The 15683-nt window shown below is 44.6% G+C and overlaps 1 protein-coding gene across 1 annotated transcript in view; it reads left to right on the plus strand.

The window, feature by feature from the left end:
- The window catches only part of LOC137614340 (ruvB-like 2), a 52985-nt gene that overhangs the window by 31535 nt on the left and 5767 nt on the right, over window positions 1-15683 (plus strand). Inside the window, exons 6-8 of the mRNA XM_068344110.1 lie at window positions 6991-7109; window positions 8063-8175; window positions 9627-9847. Coding sequence (XP_068200211.1) covers window positions 6991-7109; window positions 8063-8175; window positions 9627-9847 — 453 coding nt within the window. The remainder of the gene's footprint in view (window positions 1-6990; window positions 7110-8062; window positions 8176-9626; window positions 9848-15683) is intronic.

Raw genomic sequence — 15683 nt, forward strand, 5'->3', positions numbered from 1 at the left:
GAACAGACGTTCCCTCCATGGTATCAGGCGTATCTCCCCAAGATCGCCCCTACCTACGTAAGACGAGAGAGCCCGTTTTTACCTCGTCGTCTGAAGGTGTTTCTCGTAAGAAACTTTGGACCAAGGTCTCACGACCTTTAAAGCGTAAGTCGGTCCCTTCAGGACAAGTCCAACGTCCCGGCTGTAGCCACTGGGTCAGTTCGGACTCGTTGCCGTCATCTGATGACTGCTCACCGCCTAAGAGAGGCAAAGCGGTACCGCTTCAGTCGCTAACCCCGTCTGTTGCCGCACCTGCTCCCGTAGACCCTAAATGGGCTTTGCTGCAAGACATGCAGTCCAAGCTTACGTCCTTGATGCAGGACTTTCATGCGGAGAAGGTTGCTACTGAACCTTCTGGCCAACAACCTTCCAAGCGAACGGTTGTGCGTCCTGTTGACGCTGAGGTAACCTTCTCGCGTCTACCAGTTGAGGTGGTTCCTCCACCGATGCGACCCAGTGTGGGTTGCCAGCCGCACGTTGACGTTAAGCGACGCTCGGAGGTGGTTGTTGACGTTCAGAACGTTCAACAACCATCAGAGGTGACTTGTTTTGACGCGGTGCGTCAACCTCCGCAACCCGGTGTGGTTTCGACTGCACAACCCAGACGGTCTAGACAGTCTCGGGTGGACGCTGTGCGTCCTCGCGCTACCATGGTTGTTGACAGTTCACAGACTGTGCAGCAGTACCATGACGTTGCGTCCGGCTCCGTCACGCATGCACCAGTGCGACCGGACTCAGCGAACCAGACGTTGCCCACTCCGTTGCCATTTCCTCATCAGTTTTCGGATGAGGACCTATCTGATGAGGATGTTGCTGAACAACAAGACGATCAACAGTCAGAACTGGACGAGCCCAAGGCAACTCCTCCGTCATTGGACTTTAGAAAAGTCATGACTGTATTCAAAGAGTTGTTTCCTGACCAATTTATTTCTGTGGCTCCTCGTTCTCCGCCGTCAGAGTTTGTATTAGGCATGACTTCTACCGCACCTGCCTTTACTAAACTCGTCCTCTCACGCTCATCCAAGAGAGCTTTGCGGCTGTTAGGAGACTGGCTAGAGTCCAAGAAGAGTTTAGGGAAGACAGCATTTGCCTTTCCCTCATCTAAACTCTCTTCTAGATCGAGCGTCTGGTATGCCACGGGAGAAGTTCTCGGCTTGGGAGTTCCTGCCTCTGCCCAGGGCGACTTCTCAAGTCTTGTAGACTCTCCCCGCCGCCTTGCCATGAGACGCTCGAAGATTTGTTGGTCACCATCGGACCTGGACCACCTTCTTAAAGGGATCTTTAGGGCTTTTGAAGTCTTTAACTTTTTAGACTGGTGCTTAGGAGCCCTGAGCAGGAAAATCTCTTCGACAGATAAGGATATTTCTTTGCTCATTATGTCCTGCATGGACAAGGCCGTCCGTGATGGGTCCAATGAGCTTGCTGCCTCATTCACGTCCGGAGTCCTGAAAAAGCGAGAGTCTCTCTGTTCGTTCCTGTCTGCTGGAGTTACACCATGCCAGAGATCTGAACTTCTCTTTGCTCCCCTTTCCAAGTGCCTGTTTCCTGAAGGCTTGGTAAAGGAAATTGCCGCTTCGTTAGTTCAGAAGGACACCCACGATCTTGTTGCGTCCTCAGCTCGCAAAGCTCCCCCTTTGCCTTCATTTTCCGCTAGACCGAGGATAGACACTCCAGCGTCTCGCTTTATTCCGCCCTTTCGTGGCAGAGCCTCCAGCAGAGGAGGTGCTCGTGCCGAAGGGAAACGAGGGAAGAGGAAAGGACCCAAGTCCTCCAAGGGCAGAGTCTGACTGCCCGCAACTTCAGACAGCAGTGGGAGCCAGACTCAAGAACTTCTGGCAAGCCTGGGAGAGGAGAGGCGCAGATTCACAATCTGTCAAGTTACTCAGAGAGGGGTACAAAATCCCTTTTGTACGCAAACCCCCTCTAGCAACGTCTCCCATCGATCTCTCTCCCAGGTACAGAGAGGAAGAAAAGAGACAAGCCCTGAAACTGGAAGTGTCTCTTTTGCTAGAGAAGGGAGCGGTGGTCAAAGTCTCGGACCTTCGATCACCGGGATTTTACAACCGTCTCTTCCTAGTTGCAAAGAAGACAGGAGGGTGGAGACCGGTGCTAGACGTCAGTGCTCTGAATGTCTTTGTCACAAAGACGAAGTTCTCCATGGAGACCACAAAGTCAGTCTTAGCAGCGGTCAGAAGGGAAGACTGGATGGTCTCGCTAGATCTAAGGGACGCCTACTTCCACGTCCCCATTCACTCAGACTCCCAACCTTTTCTGAGATTCGTCTTCGAAAATGTGGTCTACCAGTTTCGGGCCCTGTGCTTTGGCCTAAGCACAGCTCCTCTCGTGTTTACGAGGCTGATGAGGAATGTGGCCAAATTCCTCCACTTATCGGACATCCGAGCCTCCCTTTATTTGGACGACTGGCTTCTCAGAGCCTCTTCCAGTCGTCGCTGTCTGAAGGATCTCAAGTGGACTCTAGATCTGACCAAGGAATTGGGACTCCTAGTCAATTTGGAAAAGTCGCAGCTGGTCCCATCCCAAACTATTCTGTATTTAGGGATGGAGATTCACAGTCTAGCTTTTCGGGCTTTTCCGTCGGCCCCCAGAATAGATCAAGCCCTGTTATTCATCCAGAAGATGCTGAAGAAGGAACGCTGCTCAGTCAGGCTGTGGATGAGTCTGGTAGGGACGCTGTCATCCCTGGAACAATTTGTGTCACTAGGAAGACTACACCTCCGTCCTCTTCAATACCATCTAGCTTTTCACTGGAAAAAGGACAAGACGCTAGAAGCGGTCTCGATCCCGATTTCCGAAAAGATAAAGTCTTGTCTGACTTGGTGGAAGGACAATATCAACCTAAGAGAGGGTCTTCCCCTGGCTGTTCAGACTCCCAACCACGTTCTCTTCTCGGACGCATCGGACTTGGGCTGGGGCGCGACACTGGACGGTCGGGAATGCTCAGGTCTGTGGAACTCGAGTCAAAGGAGCATGCATATCAACTGCAAGGCGCTGTTGGCAGTACATCTGGCCTTGAAAAGCTTCGAGTATCTCCTTCGAGGCAAAGTGGTGGAAGTAAACTCAGACAACACCACGACCTTGGCGTACATCTCCAAACAAGGAGGTACCCACTCACTGACGTTGTACGAGATCGCAAGGGACCTGCTCATCTGGTCAAAAGGTCAAGACATCTCCCTAGTAACGAGGTTCATCCAAGGCAACTTGAATGTCATAGCAGATTGTCTCAGTCGGAAAGGGCAAGTAATTCCAACAGAATGGACCCTCCACAAGGATGTGTGCAAGAGACTTTGGGCCACTTGGGGCCAACCAACCATAGATCTCTTTGCAACCTCGCTGACCAAGAGGCTTCCAATCTATTGCTCCCCAGTCCCGGACCCAGCAGCAATACATATAGATGCCTTCCTCCTAGATTGGTCACATCTGGATCTCTACGCATTCCCACCGTTCAAGATTGTCAACAAGGTACTGCAGAAGTTCGCCTCTCACGAAGGGACAAGGTTGACGTTAGTTGCTCCCCTCTGGCCCGCGAGAGAATGGTTCACCGAGGTACTTCGATGGCTAGTAGACGTTCCCAGAAGTCTTCCTCTAAGGGTAGACCTTCTACGTCAGCCACACGTAAAGAAGGTACACCAAAACCTCCACGCTCTTCGTCTGACTGCCTTCAGACTATCGAAAGACTCTCGAGAGCTAGAGGCTTTTCGAAGGAGGCAGCCAGTGCGATTGCTAGAGCAAGGAGAGCGTCTACCATTAGAGTCTACCAATCGAAGTGGGAAGTCTTCCGAGACTGGTGCAAGTCAGTTTCTGTATCCTCGACCAGTACCTCTGTAGCTCAAATAGCTGATTTTCTCTTATACCTGAGAAAAGGACGATCCCTTTCAGCTCCCACTATCAAGGGCTACAGAAGCATGTTGGCATCGGTCTTCCGGCATAGAGGCTTAGATCTTTCCAACAATAAAGATCTGCAAGACCTCCTTAAGTCTTTTGAGACTACCAAGGAGCGTCGTTTGGCTACCCCTGGATGGAATTTAGACGTGGTACTAAGATTCCTCATGTCAGACAGGTTTGAGCCGTTACAATCAGCCTCCCTGAAAGATCTCACTCTTAAGACACTTTTCCTGGTATGCTTAGCCTCGGCTAAAAGAGTCAGTGAGATTCATGCCTTCAGCAAGAACATCGGATTTTCGTCGGAAAAAGCCACTTGTTCGCTGCAACTTGGTTTTCTAGCCAAAAATGAGCTGCCTTCTCGGCCTTGGCCTAAATCTTTCGATATTCCCAGCTTATCGGAGATCGTAGGCAATGAACTAGAAAGAGTCTTATGCCCTGTTAGAGCTCTTAAGTTCTATTTAAAGCGTACCAAACCTTTACGAGGCCAATCTGAAGCTTTATGGTGTTCAGTTAAGAAACCATCTTTGCCTATGTCAAAGAATACTTTGTCATACTTTATCAGATTGTTAATACGAGAAGCTCATTCACATCTGAGTGAGGAAGACCAAACTTTGCTTAAGGTGAAGACGCACGAAGTTAGGGCTGTAGCAACTTCCGTGGCCTTTAAGCAAAATAGATCTCTGCGAAGTATAATGGACGCAACCTATTGGAGAAGCAAGTCAGTGTTCGCGTCTTTTTACTTGAAAGATGTCCAGTCTCTTTACGAGAACTGCTACACACTGGGACCATTCGTAGCAGCGAGTGCAGTGGTGGGTGAGGGCTCAACCACTACAATTCCCTAATTCCATATCCTTTTAATCTGCCTCTTGAAATGTTTTTAATGTTGTTTTTTATGGGTTGTCCGGAAGGCTAAGAAGCCTTTCGCATCCTGGTTGATTTGGCGGGTGGTCAAAGTCATTTCTTGAGAGCGCCCAGATTAGGGGTTTGATGAGGTCCTGTTGTATGGGTTGCAGCCCTTGATACTCCAGCTCCTAGGGGTCTGTCAGCATCCTAAGAGGATCGCGAGGCTCCGTAAGGAAGACGTACTTACAAGGCAGAGTAATCGTCTAAGTCGACTTCCTTACCAGGTACCTATTTATTTTGTTTTTGTTATTTTGATAACTTCTAAAATGAAATAAAAACTCTTAGCTCATAAGATGTAAACATATTTAACTGGTCTCTACCCACCACCCTGGGTGTGAATCAGCTATATATTCACCGGCTAAGTTAAATATTTAAAAATGATATTTTAATTATAAAATAAATTTTTGAATATACTTACCCGGTGAATATATAAATTTAATGACCCTCCCTTCCTCCCCAATAGAGACGCAATGGGACGAGAAGAAAATTGAGTCTTTGTTTACATGGAGTTTGGTATCTGGCCGACAGTTGGCGCTGATGGGCACACCCGCAACCTGTATAGCGATCGCTGGCGAGTTTTTTTTTGTACAGTTTTTTGTCTGTCGAGCAACAGAGTTGCAGCTATATATTCACCGGGTAAGTATATTCAAAAATTTATTTTATAATTAAAATATCATATTTAATTCATTTGGATTTTCCTCATGATTTTTGTCTCTTAAAAGTTTTCTGTTGTGAACAACAGCTTTAAATTTATGCAACGAAAGATTTATTTCTTGACTCAGGTTTTACATCCAAGTATATGAGGGCCACATGATAATGCATTATATCCAAAGGATATTAGTTGCTCAATATGTACTAATTTCTAGAAAATTCCTCCTTGTTTGTCTTACGATAAAAGTTTGCCCAAAACTGGCATCTCTCATTATTTCCTAATGATAATAATGATGATTACTAGTATAAGTAAATATAATTAAAAATATTTCAATAACCTAGGAAGTCTCTTGGCGGCACAACTTGTTGCGGGCCGTAGGTGTTCTATGCCACAAAAATAAGACTACAATTAGTATAAGGAACTAATAAAAAGTCTTACAAAACAAAGAGATCCCGAGGAAGCGACACCAAAAAACTGCATACACACCCGTAAGGGAGCGTCAACAAAGCAGCTGAGAAAAACCCAACAAGGTTATTGAATGAACGTGTGTCGCTACCTAGAAATCCCAAGCAAACAAAATATAATACTCAATTTGGGAGCATGGATCTCCAAAACGTTTGACATCTTCAAAAACAAAATAACACAGAGCTACGAATAACACGTCTGAACGTTCACGGGTGCTAACAAGGAATGATGGGAGAAGGTTAGGTAGTGGTGGTGGTGGGGGGTGATTTTGAGGAGGAAGAAGTCTAATTGGAAAGGGATCTGTGGTAGTGGTATCACTCGCTTCAGTTTTAATACCGACACCCTTTAGGGGTGAGCGAGCTGGATATATTCCTAGCATTCCATGCAACTTTTTTCTCTGGTATATTTAGCAGTATTTATACCTTTGAAATGGTGCTTTAAGGAGCATTTCACGGGGCGACACAGGTTCCTCGCCCAGAAATAGATTTTTCCTTCGTCAAAATTCCTTTATAGATAACCAGAACTATAATTGTACGAACCAAGGCACTTCCCCCAATTTTGGGGGTTAGCCGACATCAAACAAATGAAACAAAAAGGGGACCTCTCCTCTCTACATTCCTCCCAGCCTGACAAGGGACTCAACTGTTGGGTGTAAATTATATAAATTATATAATTTACTGTAAGTCTATTGTATATATTGGTGTATTTATCTACTGTATGTTCCTTTTTTATACTTCTTAGAATGTGTCTTTATAAACAACAATAAATTTCATGTAAGAGGAAAAATCTTTGAAAAATTCTATTAGCATTCAACAATTTTGGTTTATTTAAGTAATAGGTTTTTTAGGTAATGGAATATTTAAGGTTTGATTAAATGTAGGCTAATCATCAGGAACACACCCTTCTAGCCAACCATATGAAAGTTAAAAATGTCAACATATTTATTAAGTTAAACAATTTATCAATGATGATACAATTGTTAGAACCCATGATAATCTTTTTCATAATTGCTTTGTTTTGTTTTTCAGGTTTGTACAATGTCCTGAAGGCGAATTACAGAAACGGAAGGAAGTTGTTCATACAGTAACGCTACACGAGATTGACGTAATAAACAACAGAACACAGGGATTTCTTGCCCTTTTCTCAGGTTAGTATCTCTTCAGTATGTTGTGGAACTTGTTTTCTGTTAGGAAAGTTCTGTTGTTATTGACATTATTTACCAGCTACATTATTAGGATAGATTTTTTGAGTCAGCCCTTAGATATAATGCATTAATGTATTTGTGCAAAATCTCTTAACTTAAATGATAAGCTATATGTTTTCTTTGGCTAATAATTGCAGCAAATAAGGATTAGCTGTGGCACATCTTGAAAGGTAGAAGTCTATGCTGTACAGATGTCCTTTAAAATTTGTGTGGGATAGATGACAGATGTCCATTATTGTTAAATAAATACGCCCTCCTTTGGTAGCTCTCCTATGCCCCATATTTCCTTGTGGCAAATTTGTTATGATAAAGGTTAAGATGTCATTATATTGCCATTCTAACTTGCCAAAAGAGCATTAAATTTTTTTTAGTAGCATTACTTTATCTCATTTTCCTCCCCTCTAATAATCAAATTTGCAAATGTAACTCCGCAAAGGGTGAGGGACTCATTCCATATACTTTTGCTTTTTTTTTATCAGAGGTCATACCCAAAAAATAATCTTAAGTTCACTTTTGGGATTACGTACTTAAGTATCTGTATGTGCAGTGTTCCTTCAGCCCCTAGCTGCACCTGCTTTATATCCTTCTACTTTACATCAGTTTTTTCTCCCTGTCTTTCATCTTGCTGTCAAACCTCTTCAACTTTTACTTCATTGTGTAACAGTAGGGTTTTTACTTTTTATTGTGTAACAGTAGGGTTTTTACTTTATATTGTGTAACAGTAGGGTTTTTCCATGTAGCACTTGGCTTCTTGAATTGCCTTATAGTCCCCAGCACTGAGCTTTATAGCCCAAATTCACAAGTCCATATATTGTATTGTATTCTGCATATATATTCGACCAAGTTCGAAAATAGTTCTCTTGCAGTTTTACTGAATATTTTTTCCTTTTAAACAGGTGACACAGGTGAAATTAAAGGTGAAGTCAGACAGCAGATCAATGCAAAAGTTGCAGAATGGAGAGAGGAAGGAAAGGCTGAGTTGGTACCTGGAGTTTTGTTCATAGATGAGGTGAGTGTATTGATAATACTTAGAGTTCTATTCTTTTGATACATTTCATTTTGTTTCCATTTTTAGTGAGATGCCAATGACATTTCCGTACTTCATCCATTAAGATCCTTTCACTAACACCAAGCAATGTTTAGAAAAAAATAGGTCGAATACAAATCTATTTACTGTAATGATACAGTATCGTCTTCTCAGGGTCTTTGCATGTGCAGTAAGATTTATTGTTTTCATCAAACAGTTTGCATCTAAGATTTTTGCCCAAATGTGGCAACCTTATTACTGGGGTTAGAGTGATCAAATAATAATTAATTTCTCTCTCCCTACTACACCACTGGGTCTGTTAGGCACTGTTGCTCATGGTGTGTCTACAAATTATGTTGTTAAAAATGCTTCACCTCCTCCCCCTCTCCTTCAAAACCCTCCTATTTTCAGACTATGGAAACTATATTTGGTCATATTTCGTGACAAAAAATATTTACATGTAATTTGAATTAAAGATTGATTTGGACATAATGATTATTTCAGTTTCTTGGCTTGTGTAACTTAATGTGCAAAATGTATTTCTCTAATGAAAATCCCTTTAAGGAATTACTGTGAAAGTATTTTTGTTCGTGGTGTACCAATTTTCGTGGTCTTCGTGGGTGGGCGAATCCACGAATTTAAAAACCCAATGAAAATTTTTATACATTGTCAGAATTTAGGATTGAACTTGGACACATTCCTTTTGAGTTGGTGACCTACATTTTCTAAACCATTGTGGATTACTAATTATTTTGATTTTTTATTGTGAATATGTTTTATTATGATGATTATTGCATTGCAAATGAACACTATCATAATTGGGGTTCAACTAATAACCAAAAAGGTAAAAGTTCCAAAACAGAAATCCACGAATTTAAGTATTCACGAACCAACATTTTTTTTTATAAAACAACGAAAATTGGTACCCACGAATAAATATACATTCACAGTATACCCTGCTTGTCATGCTACAGGCATTGCTTTCTGTTCTTTCTGCTGTCTTTTGGTATCATATGTTGCTTTCTTTTTCTCTTTTAACATCTGATGCCTCAGCATCTCCCCCCCCCTTTTTTTTTTTGTCAAATTATATCTCTTATCTAAGAGTAGATATTTCAGCCTTACCATATCAGAATTAATAAATTTGACCCAGGAATGTTTTAACATACTTTTACATTATTGGGAAAGCATGGTATTCTCAAAATACTCAAGTTATATTGAATCATATTTTATTCAACAGTTTTGTAAATTTACTTTGTATACTGAATTAATAATATATTTGGGTATTTGAAGTAAGTTCAAGCATTTATATTATTGATTTTTAATTTTTTTTTATTTTAACTTTCATCCCTTATCACTGTAGATTAAAAACTGCTCGGCAGAATATGTTTCTTAATAAAATGTGTAAGTTCCAATATTCATATATTTTCTTCCAGGTACATATGTTAGATATAGAGTGCTTCTCGTTCTTGAATAGAGCTTTGGAAGACGACATGGCCCCTGTGGTCATAGTTGCCACAAACCGTGGGATAACTCGCATCAGAGGGACGAGGAATCTTTCTCCTCACGGCATCCCTATTGACATGCTGGATCGTATGATCATCATCAAAACAACCCCATATCAAGATAAGGAAATCAAAGAAATACTTAAAATCAGGTAAATGTTCAAGAAATGCTTTCACGTATATCATTTTGCTTATGAAAGGATTCTAATTATCAGTTTTTCTTTGGTCTTGTGTTACTTGTATTTCCTGTATGTTATATTTACCTTGTAACCTTATACTACTTGTTTATTTTCACTCATATTTATTTAAAACGGATTTGCTTACTTTTGAAGTATTTTTATGTCTTTAAATATTGTAATGCTGTTATGGTTAGTGTGCTGCGGCCGGGTATACCACACAAACTTACTATCGGGATTAATGACCCCGTTCTCAACTAACCCACAACTATCTAACTGACTCCAAAGAGCACCAATAATAAGTGGGCAAACTCCCCCTCCCCCTTGGTTTGGTTCTGGACTAGGGGACCCAACGGATTGAGAAAAATGGTGAGACTATGAAAAGATAATACAAGCAAATTGTATGAAATTATTTCTTTGGTAAAGGAAAATAATGAAAAACTATCCCTATACTGTATACATTATAATCATCAATAAACACAGTGACCAATTGCAGTAAAGGGGAATAATATGTCTTGCAACAAATACATTGATACAAAAGTGTTTCTCCTTTCTTACCTCTTCCAACCACCTTTGGATAATAGAGGAACACACAAACTTATGGCTTATCTCACAAAAGTTTCTACCACCCTAATATCCCAGGAATCTTCCATAGCAAACAAATTCAAATCACTTGGTCACAGTTCTTAAATCTTTACATAACACATCCTCTAGCTATTAACATAACATTAGTTATGAATCTAGAAGAGTTAAGGCAAACCCCAAGCATGCGTTATCACCATATATAGAAAAGAATATGCTACATTTACCTTCATTATCACAATTTCATTTATATCTCTCTCAAGAAGTGGAAAAGCATGGTTTATGTTAGTTTTCTAATAAGGAATCACAGACTTGACCACAAACTCCTCACACAACGCATGCACAAAAAAAAAAGTCTTTCCTGTTGATATGACAAGAATCAGGCAGTATATTGGTCAATTGCCTGCATACTCACATTCACGCCAAGGTATAATTACTTGAGCCGTATCAGTGATTGGTATTAGGGTTTGTGGGTTTTCCCAACTCTTGTTCTCAAAAGCAGCTTGTGACGGTTTGTAGTTCCTTATTGCTCTCTCCAATACACGTTAGCTGTGGTTCCTGGTTCTGGTTCATAATTGATTGAGTTCAAAACACGAAAAATTATTGCAGTCTACTCAAGTGGTTCCCTACTGTGTGTAAGGTGCTGCACAAACCTCAAACACAACATAAGATAATTGAATGGCTGATGAGTTGAACAAATTTAACAATGGACTAATAATTTTAATTCGTCGTCGTCGTCGTCGCCCACTCGTGTCCGAGTATTGGGTTCTGTCGTTAGCCATCAGCCTCCTATCTGTGGGGTGGGTGCTTATGTCTGATGTGGCTGTTTAGTCCTAGTCTGTGGTGGAAGAGTCGCGGACAGTGTTCACAAGGGAGGGTAGGTGGTGGGCGGGGCTGTTCTAATCGCTCTCTCCTTCTTCTCCTCCTAGCCTCCTCATTTTGTCTCCTCCTATCCTCAAAGTCCACGGTGCCATGGTGTACTGTACTCCTCCAGGTTTTCCTGTCCCTGGCTGTTTCTTCCCATGAGGAAGGATCGATGTCAGTTAGAGCCAGGGTGCGCTTTAGTTGATCTTTATTGCGCATTTTCGGGGCTCCTCGTGGTCTGGTGCCCTGGGTCAGTTCTTCGTAGAATATTTTCTTTGGGAGCCTAGATGGATCCATTCTATGCACGTGTCCTATCCAGCGGAGGCGGTGGTGGATGATGGTGGCCTCCACGCTGGTCAGCGAGGCACGTTTTAAGACTTCAATGTTGGTGGTGTGGCTCTCCCAGGGGATTTTCAAGATCTGCCTCAGTTTCATTTGTTGGAAGCGTTCTAGGTTTTTAAGATCGTTTCTATATAGCGTCCATGTTTCACATGCATACAGGAGCGTGGAGAGGACTACTGCCCTGAACACCATTATTTTGGTGGTCATTGTCAGTGCGTGGTTGTTAAATACGCGGCAGTTGAGTCGGCCAAAGGCGGAGTGGGCTGCCCTGATCCTGTTCTCCACGTCCTTTTTGCTTGTGGGAGCTGATGTTAGGATGCTCCCTAGGTAGGAGAACTGGTCCACCTGTTCTAACGGTTGGTCATTCACTGTGGTATTGAAGTTTGGGAGCATCAGTCCTGGTGGATGTTGGACGAGGGTCTTGGTTTTGTCTGTGTTGACTTGCATCCTAAAACGTTCGTAGGTAGAGTTGTATGCATCAGCTAACGACTGCAGGTCCTCTGCCGTCTGACCTGGGGTGGCATTGTCGTCAGCATACTGCAGTTCTCGCACTGCACACAAGGTGGTCTTGGTTCTGGCGCGGAGTCTAGCGAGGTTGAAAGCGCCTCCATCCATGCGGAAACGTAGGTCGACTGAGGGTGTGTCTGGGGGAATTTCGTTGAGCATTGCTGCGGTGTATAGCGAGAAACACGTTGGGGCCAGAACACAGCCCTGCTTCAGGCCGCCGTTGATGGGGAATGGGTCTGAAAGAGAGTTCTGGTGGCAGACTCTCCCAACCATTCCGTCATGGAGGGCACGCACCAGCTTGACAAAATCGGGTGGGCAGCCATATCTTTTGAGGACAGCCTACATGGCAGGTCGAGGTACTTTGTCGAAGGCCTTTTTCAAATCCCAGAAGATGAACATTATGGGCTGTTGTTGCTCTTCTCTTGTAGTTGTCGCGGGAAGGTCGAAAGCCGCACTGGGACTCTGGCAGGACGTCTTCTGCGAGAATAAGGAGGCGGTCAAGGAGAATCCGAGCGAAAATCTTACTCTCGATGCTTAGTAGTGATATTCCCCGGTAGTTGTTACAGTTCTCCCTGTCTCCCTTCTTGAAGATGGTAATGATGTTTGCATCGCGGAAGTCACTGGGGGGGGTCTTGGTCTCCCATATTTTCAGTATAAGGAGCATCAAATGGTTCCTCAAGCCGGGGCCACCGTGAGTGAGGAGCTCCAACGGGATGTTGTCTGGCCCTGGGGCTTTGCCGGGCTTCATGCGCTGCAGGGCCTTGTTGAAGTCATGGATGGAGGGTGGTAGTGCCATCCAGTGACGGACGGGATGCTGCGGGGTCATTCGCAGGAGATCGTCTGGGGTGTCTGCTTGGTCATTGAGGAGGTTCTCAAAGTGAGACCTCCACCTGGCCAGGATGCCCTCGCTGTCGGTGATGGTCGTGGCCCCATGCGCGTCCTTCAGGCTGCCCACTGATGACCGTGTGGGACCGAATATTTCCTTTGTTGCTGCATAGAAGCTGCGTAGGTCACGTTGGTCAGCGAAACTCTGTATTTCTGCAGCTTTTCTTTGCCACCAGGTATTCTGGGCTTCACGGATCCCTCTTTGGCAACCAGCTTCAGCCACCTTGTGAGCACATTTGTTAGCTGCTGTTGGTTGGTTTTCCAAAGTCAGGCGTGCTTGTCGTTTGGTTTCAATGAGAAGAGAGATGGTAGCATCATTCTCATCAAACCAATCCTGCCGTTTCTTAGTGGTGTAGCCTAGTGTTTCCTCCGCGGCACGGGCCATGGCGTTTCTGAGGGTGGTCCAGTGGTGCTCAACAGTGGCCTGACCCACGGGGTCTGCGAGGTATTGTTCGCAGGCCTCCTTGTAGTTCTGTGCCACCTGTGGGTTGCGGAGCTTACTACAATCAAAGCATTGGTGTGGTACGCTGTCAGGTGCCCTTCTGGGTGGTCGTAGGGTCGTCACGGAGAGTCGGGAGATGAGGAGTCTGTGGTCCGTCCAGCAGTCGTCCGCTCCGGGCATGGATCGGGTGATGCGGACGTCTCCTCGGTCTCTGGCTCTGGTCAGGACGTAGTCCAGGGTGTGCCAGTGTTTAGACCGTGGGTGTCTCCATGTGGTCTTTTGTCGCTTTGGTAACTGGAAGATGGTGTTGGTTACCACAAGTTGGTGTTCTGCACACAGACCCAGGAGGAGTTGGCCATTGGCGTTGCAATTTCCAATGCCATGGCGGCCGATGTTTCCCTCCCACAGGCGATAGTCTTTGCTTACTCGGGCATTAAAGTTGCCAAGCACAACGAGCTTGTCATTGGCGGGCACTGCCTGGATGGTGCGGTCGAGCTGGGTGTAGAAGGCAGCTTTGTTATCATCGGTTGAGGTCATAGTCGGGGCGTAGACAGAGATCAGGGTGAGGTGTCTGTCCCGCGTGATGGGGATGCGGACAGTCATCAGGCGCTCACTGATGGCCTTGGGAGCGAGGTTGTGCTGCTGCACTAGCTGGGAACGGATGGCGAAGCCGACACCATGGATGCGAGGCTCCTTTAGGGCCTTGCCTTTCCAGAAGATGGTGTAGCTTGTTCCAGCTTCCCTGATGTTGCCCTCTTCGGGTAGTCTGGTCTCGCTAAGAGCCGCCACATCAACATTGAATCGGGCTAGCTCCTTGCAGACGAGGGCTGTACGTTGTTCCGGGCGGTTGGTGTTCGTCACGTCTTAGAGGGTGCGGATGTTCCACGCACCTAAGGTTAATATTTTTTTCTTGTTGTTTCGACCGCATTAGTGGGATGTCCGCCAGCCACGGTGAGCTGACCAGACGGGTTTGCCGTGTACGATGTTTACCCCACCTTTTCTAGGGGCCTCCCCATGTGGGGTGGGCTGCGGTGTCCTCAATAGGCCAGCCCAGTCACGGGTCCAGCTGCCGAACTCTGGTGTCACGGCACCGTCACCAGAGAGCGACTGAATCTTAGACTCGCCGCCTGAGTGCAGTCGTGGGCTAAGGGCTTCCAGCTATCCAGGCCTGCCCCCTTCACCCACGGTGCTGTCGCCTCAGGTCTTGCTGGTGGTGATGATGATGATGATGGTGAGAAAGAGATGAAGAAGGGTGGAGGAAACGACAGAATGCCAGTAGCTGGGTATATTGTTTTGGGTGGTCGTGGCTTTGCAACGGCCACGCACACACACTTGGCCCACATCGTTTTCACCGCGGCTCAAGACATATGAGACAGGCGGCTTCTCCGATGTTGGTTGCATCGGGCTGCCGGGTTCTTGTTATGTCAAGGCCCGCCTTGTTGCCTGCCCGACAGGCATTGCCCTCTTCCGCCGGTGCTGGGAAGCTCCGCCGTTCGGGTCTTCTTTGGTTTGATTTTGGAGTTTTCCTTCTCCTAGCCTTTGCCTATCTTAAAATAAAGGAGAAGGCCTATAGGGGTTCAGTCTTGGTCTGGTCTCTCAGAACTGGCCTTAGCGGTATGGTTGAGCCTGCCAGGGTGGATAAACTACCCCACCGCCATTGCCCAGCCCATCATTGGGACACTCAAGCCCCTCTACTGCAGCAAAGTGCTGGACCATCAGAGGGGAATTTTAATTAGAGATAGAGAAAACTAAGAAATCAATTTACGATTTATTATTTCAATACCAAACCTATGAGCATTCTGTTTCCCAGCCTTTATTATTTGATATTGTTCTTGTAGTAAACTTACACTTCCTGACCAATAGAGAAAAAACAAGCTCTGCAGATATAGATGATATTTAGGGTAGCAGTTTTGTCTATAAACATTTTATTTAGTTTACATTAACAATTTAGGGTATACAGAATGTCCTCAACTTACATTCTAAGATACAAACACAAATCCAACTAAGAATAACAAATATATGATAAAGAAATACTGAAATAAAGCAATATTGTGTCATTTGAAACTGCAAGCAAAATGACATTTGTAATAACCTGATAACTATTTCATATGAAACCCAGCTCTTTGTTGAATTTTGTAGCTGGAAAGTATAGCCATGGGATTCAGGTTAGGCCTTTCCTAGTCCAAAATT

This window comes from Palaemon carinicauda, chromosome 20 (genome assembly GCF_036898095.1).
Source record: "Palaemon carinicauda isolate YSFRI2023 chromosome 20, ASM3689809v2, whole genome shotgun sequence".
In the NCBI taxonomy this organism is placed as follows: domain Eukaryota; kingdom Metazoa; phylum Arthropoda; class Malacostraca; order Decapoda; family Palaemonidae; genus Palaemon; species Palaemon carinicauda.